The sequence below is a fragment of the Amyelois transitella genome, chromosome 8 (genome assembly GCF_032362555.1).
Source record: "Amyelois transitella isolate CPQ chromosome 8, ilAmyTran1.1, whole genome shotgun sequence".
NCBI classification, from domain to species: Eukaryota; Metazoa; Arthropoda; class Insecta; order Lepidoptera; family Pyralidae; genus Amyelois; species Amyelois transitella.
In genome coordinates, this window is record NC_083511.1 from 1062418 (window position 1) to 1086401 (window position 23984).

At 38.7% G+C, this 23984-nt stretch overlaps 1 protein-coding gene across 2 annotated transcripts; it reads right to left on the reverse strand.

Moving 5' to 3' along the window:
* Positions 1-1644: 1644 nt before the first annotated feature.
* On the reverse strand, positions 1645-23861 carry LOC106137376 (SR-related and CTD-associated factor 4). 2 transcript variants are annotated; one of them, XM_060945404.1, is made up of 23 exons: positions 23701-23861; positions 23335-23625; positions 22267-22408; positions 21663-21757; positions 20914-21167; positions 20419-20488; positions 19865-19930; positions 19207-19328; positions 18222-18335; positions 17171-17283; positions 16040-16248; positions 13715-13906; positions 12696-12922; positions 11710-11789; positions 11082-11176; positions 10183-10272; positions 8853-8984; positions 8301-8416; positions 7111-7221; positions 6242-6438; positions 4989-5087; positions 4451-4489; positions 1645-4235 (listed from the first exon to the last, which is right to left on the reverse strand). In XM_060945404.1, the coding sequence occupies exons 1-23, from the start codon at positions 23734-23736 to the stop codon at positions 2914-2916; spliced, it is 4212 nt and encodes a 1403-aa protein (XP_060801387.1). In that variant the 5' UTR covers positions 23737-23861; the 3' UTR covers positions 1645-2913. The 2 variants fall into 2 exon arrangements, with proteins under 2 accessions (XP_060801387.1, XP_060801388.1); XM_060945405.1 differs by lacking the exon at positions 4451-4489.
* Between the last annotated feature and the right edge of the window lie 123 nt (positions 23862-23984).

A 23984-nucleotide genomic window follows, 5' to 3' on the forward strand; every position in this document is an offset into this window, starting at 1 on the left:
GCGACGTGATGTTTTTGAGTATTTTTGTTGATTAGGTGGTTCATCATTACAGATATTTGATCATGATTTCGAAAAAACTTTGTTAATTAATCATTGATAAGACTCTTTTTTTGTAAAGACATATTCAGTGAAATTATGTGTTATATTGATAGCATTGACGATAAACTTCTTGAATCTTGTTTTTTATCTCAGATTTACCTCAAAACTGCCTATGATCTCCAAATATAGCATTTTAAAAAGCGCTAATTAACTGAAAATCAATTTCTGGCTAAGATTTCATAGCTCTCTGAAAGATAAGTTGGCAACACTGAATTCAGCTTGTTTACACGTTTTGACAGTGACCGATGGAAGTGACATTATTGACTTCGGACGACATCGAACTCTAATCGAATTTGATGTTGCCATATGAAACGAGCAGTTGTGTTGCCGTGAAGAGTGATTTCTACCATAAAGTATCCAATTTATGTCAAAGATTTCTATGCACTCATTTCGTCTTATTTTCTCTCTTTTTAGCTGTGCGGTTATCTGGAGTGGCAGGTAGAAAAGATAGCATTATTGTTTTCAACGTCCTTAAATAAGTAGTAATAGATCAGAGATAAAAAAAACGTTGGGACTTTTATGTGGGTGCATTGAGAGGGACAACGGTTTGATTTTTCGTCTTCCTTCTGGCGTACGTCCCAGTAAAATATTCAAAACATTCAACATTTTATACCTATGCGTAATAGGTATGTAGGTCAACTCAAGAATGTTTGATAGTTTGCTTTACACACCGTGATTGAAACTTTTGTGACAAAAATATTCAGTCTATCTCACTAGAACCATTGAGTGGTCCCATCGTGGTGCAAGGCAACCGAGACGGTATCTATTTTTTTGTTACGTGCGCAGATTGACCTGCACTAGCACCTAGGTCATAACTGAAAATCAGCGTATTGCTCTACAGCAATAAATTCGTTGATTTGTGACCTTTTTGTATTGCTGCAACTCACACCCAATTAATTTGTATTTCATATGAAATTGTAGATCGTGTGTAGCAAATCAAATAAATGAATTATCTATCTATCTATTGTAGGTGAAACTAAATGAGAAATCGTCCCAGCATGGGAGTAGTAAACGTAATATTTTTAGGGTGGGTATGTACGAAACGACTTGTTGGCTCTCACTCACGAGCTCTACAAAATAAACCAGGTATGTCTCGGACGCAATAACTGCGGGTAATCAAAGTTAATGAAGAGAAGAAGACATGCTATTTTTTGGCGGCGGCCTACTAGACAGTGTTATTTCGGGTCTAGGCTTTGAGGTATGAAAGGAATAAGGATATCTCGTTCAACATTGGCTGGAAGTCTTTTGATGGTAGGGAGCTCAAAAGTAATAAAACATTTTAATTTTACCATTATTTCGTTAATTAAGATAAAATGTCAAAACACAATGTCATAATTTACGAGAAGTAGATCGGAGTAGGTATGCACTTTGTTGTAGTCGCTGCAAATTGAAGCGGTCCTGCGCTTTGACTGCCTATATAGTTTGGAAAGCAACTGCTGTGGCTGAAAATTGACAAGAAAAAACAAGCGCCAGTCAATGTGTGCAAAAGTGACCTCTGACGTCAACAGGCACCGCTACACCTTTGCGAAATTAAACATTTCTCCATGACTTAAAATAATTTTATTGAAGTACAAATATGACAGTGAAATAGTTGCATGCATTTAAATTATAATTGCTTATCTACATGTGGGCTAATACCTAACGCTCTTCGAAAATAATCAATCAATTGAGCCCATATAATATCAATTTTATAAAAAAAGTTATACAAGCGACACGCAATAGAGTAGTGAGTACACACGACACGATGTTCGCTTCAAATCGATTATTTAAAGTAAAATCTAAACGTGATGATGAATCACTACAATATACCCTATATTTCATTAATCCATGTGTTAGTTATCTATCAAATAGATATTTTAAACCGTAACAACTACCCCCACCAATTTATTTTAGACAAAGCGAATCAATTCTATAATAGATCTAGATTTTAGACAACGTAAGAATATAAGTGACCAATTTCATACGTAAGCTAAGTGAAACAAAATAAAAAGATATAGCACATAGTACAATATAACCGTTAAGCCCTAAAATAAAAACATCAATTAAAAGTCTCGAGACATCAAGAAGAATTTAAAGAGACATGTCGATGATCGCAGTTCTTGAGTCTTCTTGGTTTCGTTGGGTCTTCAATCCAGGGCCGATTCGGGTGACGGACGCCGAGGTATTTTGCACACATTGCTAGCGATATTAAATTATGTCGAAATAGAGTTAAAAAAATTTCAGATAGTCTTGAAAAATCAACAGTAATATAAAACAAAATAATGTAACTCTATTTCAACATTATAAAATAACGACAAAAAATTACGCCCGCCGAGTACAACTGTGTCATTTGAAAAAGGAATGTTGCAACTTTTGACAGATAGAGAAACGATGTTCAATTTAAAAATCGAAATATAAAAAATGTTGCAACATTTTGAATAGTGATGTGCAATTGTTCTGGACGCGCGTTAAATATAGTGAGCGACCATACCTGGCCCGGGTCGCTCCACTTGAGCGCCCAGGCGGTTCCTCTTCTCAGCCCGACGATAAACAAAACACCGTTTTCGGTAACCATAAGGCACTCGTATATTTCAACTTTGATCTTTGTATATAAAATAAATCTTTGGCGTTATTTTCGGCGAACGGTCGACTCTCAGTTATGCGTTCTTATTTCAAATAAAGTTTAAAGATGAAGCAATATGTTTAGAACTCTTTTTTTTTAAGTTTAATGTCAAAAGAACGCATAGCTAAGATTCGCTTGCTCTGTCGTCCTCGGGCAAGACGTCACCCGAATCATTTCCACTGGAAATATCCCATTTTCCACTTCTTCCGATGTCAAGCTCCCTCTTTGCTTTCGACTACATTTTCTTCTGCATTTTCTTCCATTGCTTCCCCTTTTTCTTGACTGAATATATCATCATCAGGAGCTGTAGGAGTTTGTTTTTCTACTACTGCAGGTTCAGAAGTATCCATAGAAGGTTGGAAACTAGTGTCTATGGCATCGCTAGCGTCGTATAGATCAGGTGCGGAATCTTTGGATGCTTCGCTTTCTATTGGTTCGTTTTCTACGGGTTCAGTGCTATTCTGATTACTACTTTCTTCATTATCGTAATTACTGGAGTTGAAATTCTCCTGTTCGCCAGGATTTTCAACTTCATTAAATCTTTCCTCTTGTGTACTGTTACTCTCCGAGTCTTTAAATGTTGTACTTTCTTCATCTTTTGGTATGGAATCATTACTATCCTGATCATTAGCCTTGTCCTCATATTTATCAACTTTAGACTCCTCGAAATGTTGCTTCTCCTCGCTTTGCATTTCAATGCTATCTGTTTCTTCATTAACCTTATTGTTATCATTATTCTGTACAATCTGTTCCTCTTGACTAGCGACAACTTCACTATTCTTGTTCTCACTATCCTCCGCTGTGACTTCAGCGGTTTCTGTGATCTGCGGTTCCACTACATCTTCAGCAGCGCCCCATCTAGATTTCCTATCTTTGTTTCTATTTCTTTCCTCTCGCGGTGGCCTGGCCGGTTTTTCTTCCTGTTTGGAATTATCGAAACTCCTCCTGCGATCTGCAGAACGATCTGTCCTGTCTTGACGATCCGGTCTGTCCTGGCGATCTTGGCGGTCTCTGAACCTGTCTTCGTGATCCCTACTCCTCCTGTCCCTCCTGCGGTCATCCCATTCCCCTCTCCTTTCGGGCCATTCCCTATTGTCCCGGTCGCCGTTCCAACCCCTATCGCCGAATTGTTCACGCTCGTCGAATCGCCTGCCTCTATCGAAGAATTCTGGGGGACCGTCAAACCTTGGAGGTCCATCGAACGGTCTATCCCCTTCGAACGGTCCGTCGAACTGCCTGGGACCGTCGAACGGTGGTCTGGGTCCGTCGAACGGTGGTCTGGGGCCGTCGAAAGGCGGCCTGGGCCCATCAAAAGGCGGCCTCGCGCCATCAAACGGCGGCCGGTTCATTCCATCGAAAGGCATCCTATTGAACGGCGGGCGTTCAAATCGCGGCGGTCCGTCGAACATTGGGCCATCGAAAGGCGGCCTTTCGAAAGGCGGACGGTTGAACAGCGGCGGTGGGCCCATTCCGTTGAAACGCGGCCCGAATCCCGGCCCCGGCCCTTGTACTGGGCCTTCCATCCATGGCCCTCCTGAAAATAGCAGTCGCAATGTTAATCACGTTATCAAATAAAAAATGTGATTACTGAGAAGAGAGGTTCACTAGGAGGAAAGTTATTTTTATTTGAAAATAAGAAATGACGATTCATTATTGACTCAACTACACTTAAATCTTTTAACGTCTTTCTATGAAGATTCCTGGTGTTTCTGATCATTTCTTATTTTGCAATTTGCATGGGAGTCGTACCTTGCATCGGTGGTCGAGGCGGGCCTCTCATTCTCAACTCTGTAATAGTAAATATCTATTTAATTATTTGAAAGAATAACATGGTCTGAAAGTTTTGTATATTAAAAAAAAAAAGTTTTTTTTTTATTATTTTGAATATCACTAACTATTTCACAGCTATGGTTATTACATTATCTTTGGTTGGTCAATTTAAACTATCGCAGACTCCTCCTATCTAGATTACGACATATAATCACGTCTACATTCCTTGTCGAGAAGACAGAGCTAACAGTGTTGAAACGACTGAAAGGCCACGTTCATCTGCTTGGCTTAATAATAGAATTGAGATTAAAATAGTGACAGGTTGCTAGGCCCATCGCCTAAAAGCGGAATCCCTAGTTTAAAAGCCTATCTTTAAGTCGCCTTTCACGAAACCAACAGGAAAGAGTTAGGCAATAGTCCTATTTGTTTCTCGGTAGAAACAAATAGGACTATTGTTTCTACCGAGATTAGATAAATACGATGTTCACATTTAACATGGTATAAAACAAGGACTGACCAGCCCTGAAGGGCGGCCCCGCAAGCGGCGCCCGCGGCGGCGCCCAGCCCTCGGGCGCGGCGCCCGGGGCTCCGGCCAGCGCCGGCTTGTTCTCCTCTTCTGGAAACGAACGATTTATTTTTATATATATACTAGAGGCCGCCCGCGACTTCGTCCGCATGGAAACCCTATCAATCCCGCGGGAACTCTGGGATAAAAAGTAGCCTATGTGTTATTCTGGGTCTTCAGCTACCTATATACCAAATTTCATGGTAATCGGTTCAGTAGTTTTTGCGTGAAAGAGTAACAAACATCCATACATCCATACAAACTTTCGCCTTTATAATAGTAGTAGGATTTATAATTCTAATCGCCTTGCTGTTCAGCTCCTGATACTCTAAGACGTCTGAAAAGACGCATAATTCAAGACCTTGACAACGAATAATACTGTCGTTGTCACATAGAGAGGAGGTCTTCGTTGGGAGAGCACTCTTCGTGTCAAGAGTACCCGAAACCGGAGGTCCCCGGTTCGAATCCCGGCCAGGACATGATGAGAAACGATTTTTTTCTGATTGGCCTGGGTCTTACATGTTTATTCTATATAAGTATTTACTATAAACTATAGTATCGCTGAGTTAGTATCTTGTAACACAAGTTTCGAATCTACTACGAGGCAAACTCAATCTGTGTAATTTGTCGCGTATATATTTATTTTTATAAATATATTAATATTAATTAATTAAGTATGACCCAACCTAAAGTTCCCTGTCAGACTTAATGGTTGACTAGAAAATAATGCTTTTGCATTTAGAACGCTAATTGTAAAGTAAAAAGAAGGTCAAGGCATGATGAGAAAATAACTTTTTCTGATTGTCCTGGGTCTTGGATGTTTATCTATATAAGTATTTATTATAAAATATAGTATCGCTGAGTTAGTATCTTGTAACACAAGTTTCGAACCTACTACGAGGCTAACTCAATCTGTGTAATTTGTCGCGTAGGTATATATTTATTTTTATAAATAAAAATATTCATTTAGTTTGACCCCACCTAAAGTTCTCTGTCAAACCCAATGTCAACCATTAAATAATGCTTCTAGCATTAAATACGCATATTGTGCTATACACTTGTATTTAATACAATACCATACCACACTAAACCAGACAAGAATAACATCAGAAGTGGGATTTGAAGTCAACCAAGAGGGAAGCCGCCATTCACTTGCTCTTACAATGTCATTAACAAATTTTTGTTGCAATTAACAAGTGACTCACCATCGCCCGCCTGTGCATCGTGCCCAGCAGGCAGCCTGTCAATGAGGGTGTTCCTCTCCCTGTCTGTGGGTCGCTCAATATCGAAGTCCTTCTCTCCGTCGCGAGGCTTCCCGTTGGCCATCTCCCACAGGCGGTCCTGGAGGGATTTCTCGGGATTCTCGGCGTTGGCGCGGGGGGATTTATCGCGGCTGCGTTCTCTGTGATGATGAAAAAAATAAAGTTACAAAATATTGCTTGCATGAATATGTATTAATAGAGCTTGCATGAAGAGACTTTATGTATGTTTGTATGTATAAATAAATAGATATTATAATAACAACTGTACCTGTTGTTGTCACTATTTGAATCTCAATTCTATCATTAAACCAAACAACTGAACGTGGCATATCAGTCTTTTTAAGACCGTTGGCTCTGTCTACTCCGCAAGGGATTTATGTAGACGTGACTATACGTGGTAATCTAAATAGGAGGAGTCTGTGATATTTTGATTGACCAACCAATGTTTTAAAACTAAAAGATGTGACAAATAGATAGTGATGTATGTATGTAATAAATAAATAGATGTAATGACAACCGTGCCGTGTGCCGTGTGGTTCCCGGCACTAATACAAAGAAGGATAGAACCACTCATCTCTTTCCCATGGATGTCGTAAAAGGCGACTAAGGGATAGGCTTACAAACTTGGGATTCTTTTTTTAACGCGATGGGCTAGCAACCTGTCACTATTTGAATCTCAATTCTATCATTAAACCAAACAACTGAATGTGGCCTGTCTGTCTTTTCAAGACCGTTGGCTCTGTCTACCCCGCAAGGGATATAGACGTGATCATATGTATGTATGTATGTATTATAACAACAACTGTAGGTACCTGTTGCTGTCCCTGCCCTGGAAGCGGTCGCGGTCGCGTCGGTCCCGGCCGCGGTCCCGGTCCCGGTCGCGGTCGCGGTCGCGGCGGTCATCGCGGTTGTCTCTCACGTCCCTGCAGGCAAAATATAATATTGAGTTAATTTACTTCGTTTGTGTGGTACATTGCGAATTGGAACATATAAATTGTTCCAGCTATGTACATACATACATAAATATACATATGTATATATATTATAGTAGCTGTCCCGATAAACGTTGTTTTCCCAAATAAATAAATTTTAAATAATTTTTAGTAAAAAAAAATAATTTAAGTGTGGACAACCCCTGTCACTAAGAGGTATGAAATTAAGATGTTGGCCGATTCTCAGACCTACTCAATATGCTCACAAAATTTCATGGAAATCGGTCAAGCCGTTTCGGAGGAGTACGGCAACGAACATTGTGACATGAGAATTTTATATATAAGATATTTGGTCTTTTCAAGACTGTTGGGTCTGTCTATCCCGGAAGGGATATAGAGACAACTATATTTATGAACGTATCTAATGTAAATGTAAGAATACTCTTTGTTATTACATTCATAACTATTCAAAAAAGTAACTTTTCTAGAAAAAAAAGTACTGATATCACAAATTGATCATATAACTAATAGGCTTATAAAATTGGGAGACGGGCTAGCAACGTGTCACTTTATATGAATATTAATTCTATCAGTAAGCCAAACAGCTGAATGTGGCCTATCAGTATTTTCAAGAGTGTTCTATCTATCTACCCCGCAAGGGATATAGACGTGATGATATTTTATTTATTTAAAAATTTCACTGCACATTATACAAATTTATAGCACAATTGGCGGACTTAATGCTAGAAGCATTATCTATACCAGTCAACCATGGGTATGTATGTATTTATTTATTTATGTACACAAAATTATATACAGGAGCATTTATTACAATAATTCTAGTACAAAGGTGCTACTTATTTCAAAAGAAATCTCTTCCAGTAGACCCATGAGAGGAAAGATGAATTTTAGAGCGGTATGGCGTGTGCATAAATAACGTTTAACTACGTACATATTTAACTAAACAACCATGCTAATACTTACATAATTAAACATGGAATAATTAAATAAATGACAGTAATAATGTGTATGTATGTATGTCTGATGTGATATGTATGTATACAACTCACCGCTCCCGGTCCCTCCGGTCGCGGTCTCCGCGCCGGTCGCGGTCTCTCCGGTCTCGGTCCCCGCGCCGGTCGCGGTCTCGGTCTCGGTCTCTCCTGTCGCGGTCTGACTTCCTCTCCTAAGACAATTCACCAAGTCTTCATTTAGAACAAAACGTATTAAACACATAAACTCCTGCTTGTTTCTGTTACCGCGGCAATTTCGAGAAATACTCTAGTGGTATTTCCTATATTGAATATAAAAAAAAGAATAGTACCACTCCATCTCTTGCCCATGGATGTCGTAAAAGGCAACTAAGGTTGGAACAGGCTTATAAACTTGGAAATTCTTCTTCTAGGTGATGGGCTAGCAACTTGTCACTATTTGAATTTTAATTTTTTAATTTTAAATTTGAAATTTAATTCTATCATTAAGCCAAACAGTCAACGTGGCCTGTCAGTCTTTTAAGACTGCCGGCTCTGTCTACCCCGGATTCACTGGATTCCACAAACTTAAATTGCTTGACAGTTTAGTTACGTGCGCGTTTAATAACTAAAATAAATAAGTTATAATACCTCCTCTGTCTTGTTCTCCTCAGTGGGGGGAGGTTGTGATGCGTTGAATGGGGGAGGCTCGTTGATGTTGAACCCCGGGGGGGGCTCCGCCGAGTTGAAGACCGGGGGCGGCTTCGACAGCAGGGCTTGGAGCTGGGAAGAACTCATACTCGTTAAATAGTTTTATTTATTGTGTTAAATTAGTAACTTTAAATGAGACTGACCGCAGTCGAACTGTGAAAACAGTTTTGCGGAATATTGTTTTAAGTTCATAATGAATATTGTGTAATAAATAAATAAATAAAATAAAAAAAATAATCGCTGACAATGTCATATTAAATGAATGACTAATATTATAAATGCCGAAGTCTGTTTGTCTGTTTTGCTGTCACAGCTAAACCGTTGGAACGATTCAAATAAAACTTAGAATGCATAGTTAAATAACCTTTTTTTTAAAAATAAATCTTTAATATACTTAAATATGTGGACGAAGCGAAGGAAGTATGCAGAGATCGTGGCAAGTGGAAAGATGTAGTCTCTGCTTACCCGTCCGGGAAAAAGGTGTGATTTTATGTTATTTTTATGTTTGTTCATACATAAAATCACGCTTCTTTCGTTTTTATGTTGTTTTATACTAAAATGAGAATACATCCCTTACGGGGCAGACTGAGTATATACCAATACCATAGTCAAGATCGAAAAAGCATTTACCAAAAGTAAATACATACGTATAATGTTATAACCTAAATTTATTGAAATGTAAAATGACGCGACAAATTGCCTGCTAAGGGTTATTTTCGTGAACAAAATATTGTTTTTTTTTAATATGTTAAAAATGAACGTAGAACGTGAGTTTGAACTGAAATGGTTTGACAAGACAACAGTGAATGAACGTAAAACGCGAGTTTGACTGAAATGGTTTGACAAGACAACAGTGAATGAACGTAAAACGCGAGTTTGACTGAAATGGTTTGACAAGACAACAGTGAATGAACGTAAAACGCGAGTTTGACTGAAATGGTTTGACAAGACAATAGGGAATGAACGTAAAACGCGAGTTTGACTGAAATGGTTTGACAAGACAATAGTGAATGAACGTAAAACGCGAGTTTGACTGAAATGGTTTGACAAGACAACAGTGAATGAACTTAAAACGTGAGTTTGACCTGAAATGGTTTACATCACTAGTTATAACATTTACATCACTAGTTATAACCTAAATTTATTGAAATGTAAAATGACGCGAAAAATTGCCTGCTAAGGGTTATTTTCATGAACAAAATATTGTTTTTTTTTTATATGTTGTAATTGATATGTTTTGACATGCCAATAGTCGAGGAGAGGCCTATACCTGGTCGGGCAACGCGGGCGGCGCGGCGGGCTCCGGGGGCTCCTCGGGGTCCAGCTCCATGGCGTCGTCGGCGGCGGCGGCGGCCGGGGGCTGCGGCAGTCACGGCATTACATACATACATACATCGTAAAAGGCGACTAAGGGCGATTACAAACTTGGGATTCTTTTTTAGACGTTGGGTTAGCAACCTGTCACTATTTGAATCTCAATTCTAACATTATACATATGGTCACGTCTATATCCCTCGCGGGGTAGATAAAATCAATTGTCTTGTAAAGACTGAATGGCCACGTTCAGCTATTTGGCTTTATGTAAGAATTGAGATTCAAATAGTGACAGGATGCTAACCCATCGCCTAAAAAAGAATCCCAAGTTCATGTTATTATTGAAAATTAATTATACATATATCGGTGATGTTATGAGCATAGAAATCAAAATATGATAAGACTTTGTAAGTGTAAAAATTAATAATATTCGATGATGAAATTTCAGCTCTGTAAACTTATTACTGTTGTTGACTTAAATATTTCTTACTTATACACATATTATCACGTCTATATCCCTTGCGTGGAATAAAAAGACTGATAAGCCACGCTTAGCTGCATGGCATATTAATGGAATTGAAATTGAAATTACGATAGATTCCTAGCCCATCGCCTACAAGAGGAATCAAACGTTTATAAGCCTTATTTTACCCATTGAAGTCATAAAAGGCAACTAAGGTATAGACTAATAAACTTGAGATCCATCTTTTAGGCGATGCCCCAGCAACCTGTCACTATTTGAATCTCAATTCCATCATTGAGCTAAACGTGGCGTATCAATCTTTCCGAGATTATTAGCTCTGTCTACCCGGCCACGAATAAAGACGTAATTATATATACTTATGTATTTATTACCTGGTGTTGTGGCTGTTGCGGAGCGGCGTGTGGCATCAAAGGCAGGCCGGGAACAATGCCACCCAACAAACCACCTAGGAATCCGCCTACCATACCTGAAAATATAACAATATTAAATAACTGATCACACGAAATAAATTAAATATCTATTAAAGTTATATATTTGTCTTGAAAAGAAATTTTATTCAAATTCAAAACGTTTATACATTATTCTGGAACACTTCAATATTACAAAATAATTGTCATATCTGTTTGTTTCACAACATTGGTTGACGTCAAATAAATTACTTAGAATTAAGTTTACTGCCGCTTCCAAAGCGTAATATTCACAGTGATTCAGATGAAGTTATTCCAGGTGGTATTATATTTATATTTAATCCGTTTCAATAAAAAAACGAATATAAAATGGCGTCAAGTACTGTCCGTTAGTCGTCTTTTCCGACATCCATGGGGAAAGAGATAGATTATCAAGCGGCACAGCGCACGCAATAGTTACCGGGCGGCGGCGCCCGCGCACCGGTTACTGCAGGCTTTTACAATACACTCCATGTTTATACGTGTTATTATTCCTCTCCGGGAACGAGGCATGATTTATGTATTATATGTATGAGATAAAATAATATGTTACCTGTAACGCCAGCTGGCAATGTGGGCGGTCTCATGGGCGGCAACCCCGGAGGCAGCCCTGGAGGGAGTCCCGCGGGAAGACTGAGAGAGGGGAAACAATCGTTTTAGCATTTAGTATGATAAAATAAATGTATATGGAATTTTAATTAAAAATATTTTTAGATACAACAAATTTCTAGAGCTCATAAATATCAATTGGGATTGTGGAACCCTAAATATAGTAATAAAAAAAATTACTCTTGAATTTTACATCGTTGAAGTAAAGAGTATGTATAGTTATCTTTTTGCAAAATCGCAATGATACAAATATTTTTATGGAATGTTACGTAAGGATTACATCTTTTCCCTGACAACTTCTTTCATTGCTACATTCATCATTTACTACATGCAGACGTAAGTTTAGATTTAATCAAGACACAAATAATTAAAATTACTTCTATTAAAATTAAAGATGTTGATTTTATTCATTAGAAATAGATATATATTTTCCTCTATTATGTTGGTACATGTAAAATGTGCACGGGCCCATAGGGACCCGGTCATTTGGGAGGCGTTCATGGGGCCGAAGCCAACATGAAGAGGCCCTTTGGTACCTTTTGTTCTAGAGTGAGATGGCTGCAGCTGTGGAGATATGTCCCTTGATGAACCATTGGGATACACCAACGGACAGCCCTCCCCAACTGCCAAACTATTGCCAGGTAGGGATTTACTTAGTCTGGGTCATGCGGATGGGATGCTAGTGGATTGGATTACTGGGCTATGGTCACTCTATTATTATTATTATATTTTGTGGTATATATTTAATCTAAGACCTTACCTAATTCACATGTATATCACTAATGACAATCAGTACTAAAATTTAAATTAATATAGTATTTGATAAATCTTTTCCTCTGAGAAAGAGACCTCGTTACACCTTTACACTAAAATCCTGGATTAAAGTTTGTTATAAATATATAAAAACGGATAAAACAGAAATGAACTGACCCAGGCGGAGGCATCCTGTGCACAGGCATGGTGATGGCGGCCTGCGGGAGCGGAATGTTGGGCGGCAGCATGCCCGACATGCCGCCCGCCATGCCGCCGGACATGCCGCCCGCCATGCCGCCCGCCATGCCGCCCGACATGCCGGGCGCCGGCATTGCCAGCATGTTCGCCGCGGACGACGGCGGCAGGCCCAGCATGGACATATTGTCCATCATTTTTGGGATTATCTGGACGAGAAAAATATTTAATTCAATGAAGAATCAACACAAATTAGTCATAGTATTTTGGTATTAGTGTTTGTTTCATAATAGCTTATGCGCGGGGGTTCGTTCCCGTGGGAAATTCGAGAAAAAAGTAGCCTATGTCACTCCAGAAAACATATTCTATATCTGTGCAAAATTTAATGAAAATCAGTCCAGTAGTTTTTGAGTTTATTTGTTGAAGACATACAGAAATGCAAATTTCTTCTCTTGCATAATATAATGGAATATGGATAAACATGTTATGCGCCATTTTGTGACGGCGGCCATCTTAAATTGATTCCCATCAAACATAGAACATTAGCAACTTTTTCTTCACACTTCATCGTAGTATTTGAAGGTAATGACAACATACTCCTAAATTTGGGTAAGTCCATCAATATTGAATCCCAAACGATTATAAAACCAAAATCTAATAATATTTAAACGAGCAATTCTTGTATATATATATAATCAGGATCTCGGAAACGGCTCCAACGATTTTCATGAAAGTTACAGATTAGGGGCTTTTCGGCTCAAGGAATCGATTTATCAAGGTCCTAGGTTCGAGAAAAGCTCGGTTCCCAACATATATAAACATTTCAAAAACCGCTAAGAAATTATATCAGCGCCATCTCTGGTAGACCGAGCAAAGCTCGGTCAACCAGGTTCTATTTATTATTGGCTAAAAAACCTTGTTGTTCTCTCCATATCATCATCATCTCAAAACATCCACGATGTCGCCTGAAACAAGACTTATATCACAACAAATGGACTGACCCTTGGTGGCAGCCAAGGCGGCAGAGTCTCCTCGTCCACAGCGCCGCCGTCCTCCAAGGCGTCCAGCGACAGCGCCCCCAGGGCCCAGCGCTGGTGCAGCGCCGCCCACGGCAAGTACGACACGCCCTGCTCCGACTCCCAGTAGTCTTTCCACTCGCGACCTTTCACACCTTTCCCTGGAGCCCACGCCACCTGGAACATGATCAGACTGTTCGAACACGTTTTTCTTTCGTTATAGATGATACAAAGTATAATAGTCGTATCTTTCTTTAATTATCTTTTTAGGATACATGGTAGTTTTTATGTATGTTTATTATAATAATTTTATTTTATATTTTGTGCAGGTATAGATATATATTTATTTGGTTTGATCCCACATAAAGTTCTCTGTCAGACCCAATGGTTGACTAGTAGCTAATGCATTTGGCATTTAGTCCGCCAATTGTGCTGTATATTTGTATTTTGTGCAATGAAGTTTAAATAAATAATTCATATTGATCTCAAACATACTTATGCACACGACATACTGCTCCAATATTCATCTCTCCTCTCACGGGTCTACCGAAAGAGAATTCCCTAGAAATAAGTAGTACCTACAAACATACATATGGTCACGTCTATATCCCTTGCGGGCTTGACAGAGCCAACAGTCTTGAAAGGACTGAACGGCTACGTTCAGCTATTTGGCTTAATGATAGAATTGAGATTCAAATAGTGAGAGATTGCTAGCCCATCGCCTAAAAGAGAATCCCAAGTCTGTAAGCCTATCCCTTAGTCAACTTTTACGACATCCATGGGAAAGAGTTGGAGTGGTCCCATTCTTTTTTGTATTGATGCCGGGAACCACACTGCACTATGTAAGTAACTAGTATCTTTGTACTACAATAGGCTATTTGACAAAGTTCTAAAAACTATCTTAGGGTATTTATTTGTTTATAAGGAGCCCTAAAAAAAAATTTATTTCTTTATTTTAGCTATTTTATTAAAAAATCGAAAAAGAAAATGCCATATTCAAATATGCCGCCATAACGTGACTTTTAGCAATATGGCCGCCATGACATGCAGTGACGTAAATTTCGCATAAATATCATACAGAGCTTGTTGGTGTTCCGAATAGTTTTGATTTTCTCTTGTTTTATTTAACTTGTTCCACCTCATATGTGTAAAAATTATTAAAATTAGTTCCTATAAATGTGGTGCAGTGCCTCAATGCACTAATACAACACGCCACACATCAACACAAAAACGCCAACCATCATTGCGTCCACTTTAAGTAGGTTTCGACTGTCAGAAATGTCGAAATTGGTTTCCATTATTAAAAACTTGTTATCTGAGCAAACCTGAGCGATAAAACACTTATAAAATCTTGAAAAAATAATAGTGAACACTAAGGAACGGTACGATCCACAGTCTGTTTATGCATAATCTACGTCACAAGCCAATCACGGTCGTTTTTAGTCACGTGACAGCTGCATTAAATATGGATTTTGTTAAAATAATGCAATATTTTTATCTCGCGTTATTACAAATCGCCCCAAAAAAATAATATTAAGACTGATGACATAAAAAAATGTATATTTTTATTATAGTCAAATAATAGCCTATTTGGGTGTAGGGGGACTATAGCCGGAATGTCGGTAAGAGAAGATGGACGGACTCACGGTGATCTCCTTGGACTGCAGCTTGTGCTAGAGAGATGGAGTGGTCCTATTCCTTTTTTGTATCGATGCCGGGTACCAAACGGCACTATGTAAGTAACTAGTAGTGTGTACTTGTGTGTAGGGGGGAAGGGGGGCCTACAGCCGGTGTGGAGGTGAAGAGAAGGTGGACGGACTCACGGTGATCTCCTTGGAGTGCAGCTTGTGCTAAAGAGATGGAGTGGTCCTATTCCTTTTTTGGATTGATGCTATGTAAGTAACTAGTAGTGTGTACTTGTGTGTAGGGAGGGGGGGCTACAGCCGGAATGTCGGTGAAGAGAAGGTAAAGCCAAGAGGTGAAGAGAATGTGACAACTCACGGTGATCTCCTTGGAGTGCAGCTTGTGCTAAAGAGATGGAGTGGTCCTATTCCTTTTTTGTATCGATGCCGGGAACCACACGGTATGTAAGTAACTAGTAGTGTGTACTTGTGTGTAGGGGGGAAGGGGGGCCTACAGCCGGTATGGAGGTAAAGAGAAGGTGACAATTCACGGTGATCTCCTTGGAGTGCAGCTTGTGCTAAAGAGATGGAGTGGTCCTATTCCTTTTTTGGATTGATGCTATGTAAGTAACTAGTAGAGGGGGGGGCTACAGCCGGAATGTCGGTAAGAGAAAGTGGAAGGACTCACGGTGATCTCCTTGGAGTGCAGCTTGTGCTTGTTGAGCTTGGCGCGCGCCTTGGCGGCGTCGCGGCGGCGCTCCATGACCACGAAGGCGCAGCCGCGCGGCGCCACCACGTCGATGCTGGAGACGCCGCCCAGCGCGCCGAACAGGTCCGACAGCTCCTCGGGCGTGGCCAGCTTGGACAGGTGGCCCACCCACAGCGTGGTGCTGCACACTGCTCGCCGACAAACCACATTTATTTATTCACTAGCGGCCCGCCCCGGCTTCGCACGGGTGGACATATTTTTGTGTTTTATATTTTGAAATAAATTTATTTCAAAACTTAATTTATGCCTATATTACTTTTGAAGGTCTATTCTATATCTGTGCCAAATTTTATCAAAATAGGACCAGTAGTTTTTGAGTTTATTCCACACAAACATACAAAAATACAAATCTTTCCTCTTTATTAATAGTGTGGATGTGGATATATGTTAAACCTTCATGGTTTCAATATCAATAACGAACACCCTGGCCATTGTATATTGTGTCGAGTAGATTAAAAATAAGAACTACTTATTCTCTTCTGTCATCTGCTGTGTCATGTCTTATGTGTACCTAAGATTTTATCTAAATTAAATAAACTAACGTATTCACTGCACTCTCTGCTTTCACTTATTCTAATAATATACATACATACAGCCGTGTGGTTTCCCATGGATGTCGTAAAAGGCGACTAAGGGATAGGCTTACAAACTTGGGATTCTTTTTGTAGGCGACAGGCTAGCAACCTGTCACTAGTTGAATCTCAATTCTATCATTAAGCCAAATAGCTGAATGTGGCCTTTCAGTCTTTCCAAGACTGTTGGCTTTGTCTACCCCGCATGGGACATGGACGTGACACACATTCATACAATTCCGTACATATTTTCTCATCCTACATGCCAAAATTAAGGACGTCCTGGTAAAGGGTCAGGTCAAAAGTACCTGAAACCGCGGAGCTTGCATGAAGAGAGTTATGAATGTGAATGAAGCGAAGGAAGTATGCAGAGATCGAGGCAAGTGGAAAGAGGTACTCTCTGTCAAGTCTGTTGGCTCTGTCTGCCCCGCAAGGGATATAGACGTGACCATATGTATTATAAATCATTCTCACTCACCGCTAAGGTTTTCCTTCTTGATGGGCGGCAATCCTTTCTTCTCCCTTTCCCGCTGTTTCTCTTTCTCCGCCTCCCTCTCTTTGTAACTCTTTTCTCGATCCTTCTCTCTCTCCCTGTCGGTGATAATTTAAATATTTGTTACAAAAATAGAAAAATAATACTGGATGCATAATAATCCCAACTTTCTCATACATACATATAATCACGTCTATATCCCTCCAGGACCACTCCATCTCTTACCCGTGGATGTCGTCAAAGGCGACTGAGGGATTATATATTATGAATTCTTCTTTTAGGCGATGGGCTAGCAACCTGTCACTATTAGAATCTCAATTCTATTAGTAAGACAAACAGCTGAACATGGCCTATCAGTTCTATTTTCAAGTAGTATTTTTTTAAGGCTGTTGGCTCTGTCTACCTCGCTAGGGATATAGACGTGAGAAATAAAATAAAATATTAAATAAAATATTTTGATCAAATAGAGCAAAAAAATAAACGTTACAGCATACCATTACAAGTAAAAAAATTTTGACAGAGAAAAGACATAAATGGAGGAAGTTCCACTTAACTCTACCGACAAGAATTAGCTGTCAAATTAAAGAAAACAGTAGAAATACGGAAAGTACGAGACAAGAGTCACGAAAAAATACTGCACAACATTATAATGATGGGTGAAGGGAATCAACAAATGTTACCGTAACTGCGGATAGAACTCTCAAATGTTATCGTAATAGTAAACAGAACAAGAGATACAAAAACGGTTAAAACTGATAATAAAACATGATTTTTGCAAGATAAATATATGTATAAGTATTTATTATAAAATCACAAATTCAGTTATTATAGTCTAAATTATGCATTTTGTGACACGATTTAGGTACTAGCAAACTAAACAAACACTCCCTTTCCGTCATCCGGCGCTCCGGCCAGGGATACGGCCGGATATTGAGTATTCGGCAAAATCACTATTCTTTGCGTCTCTAGGTAGAACTTTGTAAACCAGAACAACTGTGTTACGGCGCGTGCGGTGTAGAGAGAGACAGCGTCTCACCTGTCCTTGTCGCGCTCGCGGTCGCGCCGCCGCCGCTCGCCGCGCCGCTCGCCGCGCCGCCGCCGCGGGGAGCGCGAGCGCGAGCGGTGCCGCCGGCCCGCCGGCGACGGGCTCCTGAAACACACATACAATCATGTCTACATCCCTTGCGGAGTGCACAGAGACAACAGTCTTTTTAAAACTGATTGACCACGTTCAGCTTCTGTAACACACTTACAATTCATACGTACACACATATAATCACGTCTACAGGGTGACATTTATAACAACTGCATCCTTTTAAACATAGCCTATACCCATGCTTCTGAGCCGTTTGAGCCTATTTTTTTTAAATTAAACGTCATAATTTTCACATTTAAAAACCCTCAAAAACGACGTCACACGCTTTATTAGAGACCAATACTACAAAAAGAAATTAAAACTAAACATGTAAATAAATGTCTGAAAAATAAATTATTTTTCTAGTATCAAAATCAAGTAAAGTACAGAGTTGTCGAGATCGCTCAGCTGAAATTATTGTGTCGTTAACCTCTAAATCTTACCCGTCGCTTTTCCATCTGGCCGGGGTGATATGACGTATTTAGGATCGTGGATTATGATACTTTTATTTTTTTCGTACTTTCTGAATAATGGAACCTATATTTTTCTTTTAACGTTTTTGAATATCCTTTAGATGAGTACACTTAACAGTTAAATTTATGCAATTGAATTAAAAGTCACCCTGTATATCCCTTGCGGGGTGAACGGAGATGACAGTGTTCAAAATACCGATAGGCCACGTTCAGCTGTTTGGCTTGATGATAATGTCGAGATTGAAATAGTGACTTTACATCTTGTGAGCGTAAAATTGAAATAAGTATTTGTTTGTATTTAAAGGTCGTGTGGTTCCCGGCACCAATAGAAAAAAGAATAGGACCACTAAGGCGATAAGGTAAAAACTTATAAAATTGGGATTCTCTTTTCTAAATTATTTTCTTAAACAAACCTTGAATCATTCACGTCTGGAATCTCTATGACTTGAGGTCCGGTCTCGACGAATTCTATATCAGATTCGTTGGCCATGTCGTCTTTGGGTTCAGTCTGCTTTTGTTGTTCCGACTGAGAATTCTGTAACAAAAGTTTATTTATTTATTTATTAACCTATTTGTGTACACAGAAAACATCAGGAATCTATAAAATAAAGAAACAAAAGTACATATAGGTTCTGATTATTTCTAAAGATATCACTTCCAGCAGACCCGAGACAGGAGACATGATGGAAAGGGTGGCAGGCGTGTACCCCACTCACACAACTATTTATAGACATACATAAATATTACATACATAGATAAAATACATATGTAAATACCAAATAATAAACGTGCACACAAATATTTACAATAGATACCACACAAGCAAGGCTTGGAGCGAGCTTTTTAATTAATTTAAAATTATACATATTTGTCCCAGCTCCCCAACATTTGGGAGCCATTCCTAAGCGGGATGCGCGGGCGCACGGCCTCGTAACGCATCGCTCACGTCACTTCCTGCCGCTACTACACTCGGACAACTCACGCGACCATCTCTGTCTTTCGAGCCTATTGGCTTTGTCTACCCCACTTTACTACCATATTTGGAATGGATGAAACTTTACCGTTACTTACCAAGAATGGAAGATTTTGGTTCTGGTTGTGTTGCATTTGCATGTCATTCATCATGGGCATTAGATTCTGAAAAAAGAAACACAATAAACACAACAAATTTAGTTATATTGATATCCCTTGCGGGGAAGAAAACAGTCTTGAAGAGACTGATGTGCCACGTTCAGCTTTTTGCCTTTATGATGGAATAGAGATTCAAATAGTGACAGGTTACAAGCCCTTGTGGGCGAGTGGGTAGCCACAGTAGTTCGGGTCGGCCTGTGACCACAATCCAGGAATCAGGTTAAGGACAATGGAAATCAGACAACAATTAATCACTAATTGTTGTCTGATTTCCATTGTCTTCTATTATTAGTGTCTTGACCAAATTAATTAGTTGAGAGGATATATCTTGACCAGATTATATCATTTAGAGGATATATCTTGACCATATTATATCATTGTGGATAAATCTTGACCAAATTATATCATTTAGAGTATGTACTCTAAACAATATAATTAGGTCAAAATATATGTATATTGACCAAATTATATCGTTTAGATGATAAGTCACTTACGGGTATCTGCATTCCTGTCATGAGCTGTAAACTTTGCAACTGCCTCATGATTTCGGGATTTGTCAGGATGCTGTAAAAGAAAAAATTATTTAACATTTTGGTTTAGTCACAGTTTTAGATAACAAACAAATTCTTTATTAACCATCTTTTATTTTTTGTGCCGTTGTGCCAAATTGGTCTATGGCCTGGCGCTATGCCTTCTTCGTCGCCCGGGACCCTATATAAGCACCCGAATCGTGGCCTTGGGGCTACTTCAGCGGGATATACACGTGATTATATGAATGAATGAATAAATGACAGTATGTTTTTTGGGTACACTGACTGACCTATCAACGCACAGTCCAAAATGCTGGGTCTGGTTTGAATTGAAAAGACATTTCCTGAATTGCTTTCAGAATTTTTTCATTACGCGAGCGGACCCGCGGGCATTCTCTAGTATAATAAACTTGTCCCGTACCAACGATTATGAATAAGTAATAAATATTATAAAACTACCTTCCAAGAACGTCTGCCGGATTTTGACCCGTGATCGTCTGATGCGGTTGATGTTGCTGATGCGAATGACCCTGGTGACTCTGATGGCTCTGGTGACTCTGATGACTCTGGTTGTGGTGAGACTGGAGCGGCGCGGAATGCGGGGGCGGCGTGGGCTCCACCGGCACCGGCTCGTCTTCGCTCTCGTACTCAAAGTCGTTGAGAAGTTTCCGGTTGAATTTCACTCCCGACTGATTGGATGGCTGGTCTTGGAACTGCGGAGAAAAATGTTAGTCACTTAAATAATAGAGAAAATCATTTAAACTTCCACTTAGTTGGATTAAGATGTGAAATATTCATAATTTTCCTGACCTATATTGTCTAGTTGTTATATTACGATTTTATTTGATGTCATACAATGTTGTGAAATCAAAAGATATGACAATTATTAAGTGATGTTGAAATGTCCCATAGTAATTAATAGAAAAAATAATTTTGTATTGTAACAATTATGCTAAGTGAGTCAATGTCACTGAGGAAAAACAATTTCTTTATTCTTGTTTTTTTGTTTGTTTTGATTAAAATTCGTTACGAGGCTGGCTTAATAATACTTAGTGATCAAAGCTTTCAATAACAAAATGTACTTCAAAAAAATGTTACCTCATGTGATAAATGCGAGTCAGTTAAAGAGTGATTAAGATTTCAGACTTATAGAATTTAAATTGAATCTAATGCCAGGAGGATAGATTCCTTAGGATCCAAGGTCTTACCTGATCACCCATCGGAGAGGAGTCTGGAGGAGTATGCAATGGAGCTGGTGCGGGAGAATTCTTGTCCGAATTATGTGTCACATTTAGACTGCTACCTGTAAATAGAAAAAAAAACGTGAGTATTTAACGAGTTTTATTGGAGAAAAAAAAAAAGATAACTTGCCTATTATCTTTCACATACATAGCACAGTTCACTTATGTAGTTACTGTGTAGATTGAAAATTTAAGTCAGGTGTGGGAGTATAAAATTATTTTATTTACAAATTGTTTTCGAAATTGGCGGAGGGGAAATAAACACACTGAGTAAATCATTAAAAGAATTTATTTTTTTTAATCTCATAAACTATCAATCATTTCCACAAATTATGACATTGGCATAATCACATCCTGGTAAAAGTCATAATGTAAAAAAGAAAGGATAGCTGTAATTTTATGTAAAAACTCGACAATTTCCTTTTTCAAAATAATTTAAGAAAATAATCTCTTGGTAAACCCCTTGACCACATTAAATGAAAACTACATACCAAATTACAAATCTCTGAACATGTTATATGCTTGTTCATCATTTACTCATCAATGTAAGAGTTTCATATAAATTACTCACCATTAGCAGTATTATTCTGCTGCGCGAGGACCTCCTGGTGTAGTGGATGGTTAGGATCGGCCATGTCCAGCAACGGCTGGATGACTTGTGAGCTGAACACATTGTTCTTCTGCCACAGGTTCAACACTCGGATGATGTTGCGCTGAAATCAATATATATATATATATAACACATCAGTCTTGAAAAGACTAGATCACATTTGGCTGGATGGCCTCATGATGAAACCAACCTACATATTATCTATATACGTCTTTCAAGCTTAATTTGCAATTTATCTATGGAGAATTATGAAGGCCCAGGTTGCATATTGACATAAGGTTTTGATAAGTAAATTTTGCAGTCTGCAACCTTTGCAGTGTAACCTAACCCATACTGGATGATGTTTAGGTGGATACTTATAATGAAATAGAGATTCAGGAGTAGTAATGGGTTCTTTTCTAAAAGAATCCAAAAAATCACAGGATAAACGTTCCTGTTTTGCTTTTTATTGTGATGAGCAACAGGGACAGCAATAGTTATAGCATGATAAAAATATTGTTGCGCATGCCATGGTAGCCCTGCTTAGTTGCTGTTAAGATAAATAGCTGTCACAAAAACCCCATCTACACACATGTTGGCTTTTCTTAAATGGAATCGATATACAGTTTCCACAAGGATTAGCAAATTAAATTGATTATCAGCTTTCTGTAGAAGGTTCTTGTGTTATTTATTATCAAAACCAAAGCAAGAAAGAATTTTTATGGTGTATTTAGCAATGGGGTGTCTCAATTCCTGACTCAGGAATTAAATTCAAAAATGTTAGTTCCTGAGTAGGGATGCACCTTGGGTTAAGTATTGATTTCATAAACCTGAGATCAATAGGTTATAAAAAAATTGAAACCAAAACTTTAGTTTTGGTGCTGATTTTGGTTGCATTGAAAACAAGTATGTATGTACAGGTGGACTTATAGTTTTTTTATCTCAGTTTTTTCAAGTTGAATGAACTGTATACTTGATGGCAACTATGATGGTGAAATATGATTGGACAGAGATAAACTCTAACCTAAAATATGATTTTATGTAACTAACCTTATCTTCAGGGGGGCATCTAAACAAGTTTGCGAAGGTTTGTTGCATATTTTTTGCAAACCTGGGAGCGAATACATCCTTATCTTGCCCAAACTGATGTCTAGATTGCCGGACAATTGAATCTATCACATATAAACCAGGTACTTTGTATTCTGGTTTGCACTTTTGTATGAACTTTTCCACACTATGTACTACATGTTTGTAGAACTTTATGGCCTTTATAGCACCTCTGGTGATAGCACTCATTTTAGCCTTTGATATAGGCGGCTTGTTATCGTACAATCCGGATAACTGAAAGAGAAAAAATTGTTAAAACGATGCCATGGTTTATATTCGCAATATCCAAAATATAATAAACAAAAATACCTCCGAATTGAACGCTTTTACTTCCGACATGTCCATATTTGTTATTTCTATTCGATTCACTATCTAAACTATTGAATAATATTATAGTAACTAAATAACTGCGTGGAGAAAATCATCTTCACGAACAAATCAACATGTCCAAAATTATAAAATGGCGTGGGCCCACAGATCACAGAAATGTCATGTCATTAAAAAAACTAAAATATTGTCTATAGAATTGCCGACATCACGGAAATATTATGTAAAGTGAAGAGCGAGCTACAGTTAAGACCCATTGGTCTTGA

Bases quoted from the DNA above. Each gene is read 5' to 3' on its own strand.
- LOC106137376 (XM_060945404.1), bottom strand. From the start codon at position 23,736: ATGGACATGTCGGAAGTAAAAGCGTTCAATTCGGAG. The intron at 8,985-10,182 runs GTATAGGCCTCT...AGTTCTTCCCAG, and splicing joins CGCCCGCGTTGCCCGACCAG to CTCCAAGCCCTGCTGTCGAA. The intron at 7,222-8,300 runs GTGAGTTGTATA...TTTTGCCTGCAG, and splicing joins GACCGGAGGGACCGGGAGCG to GGACGTGAGAGACAACCGCG.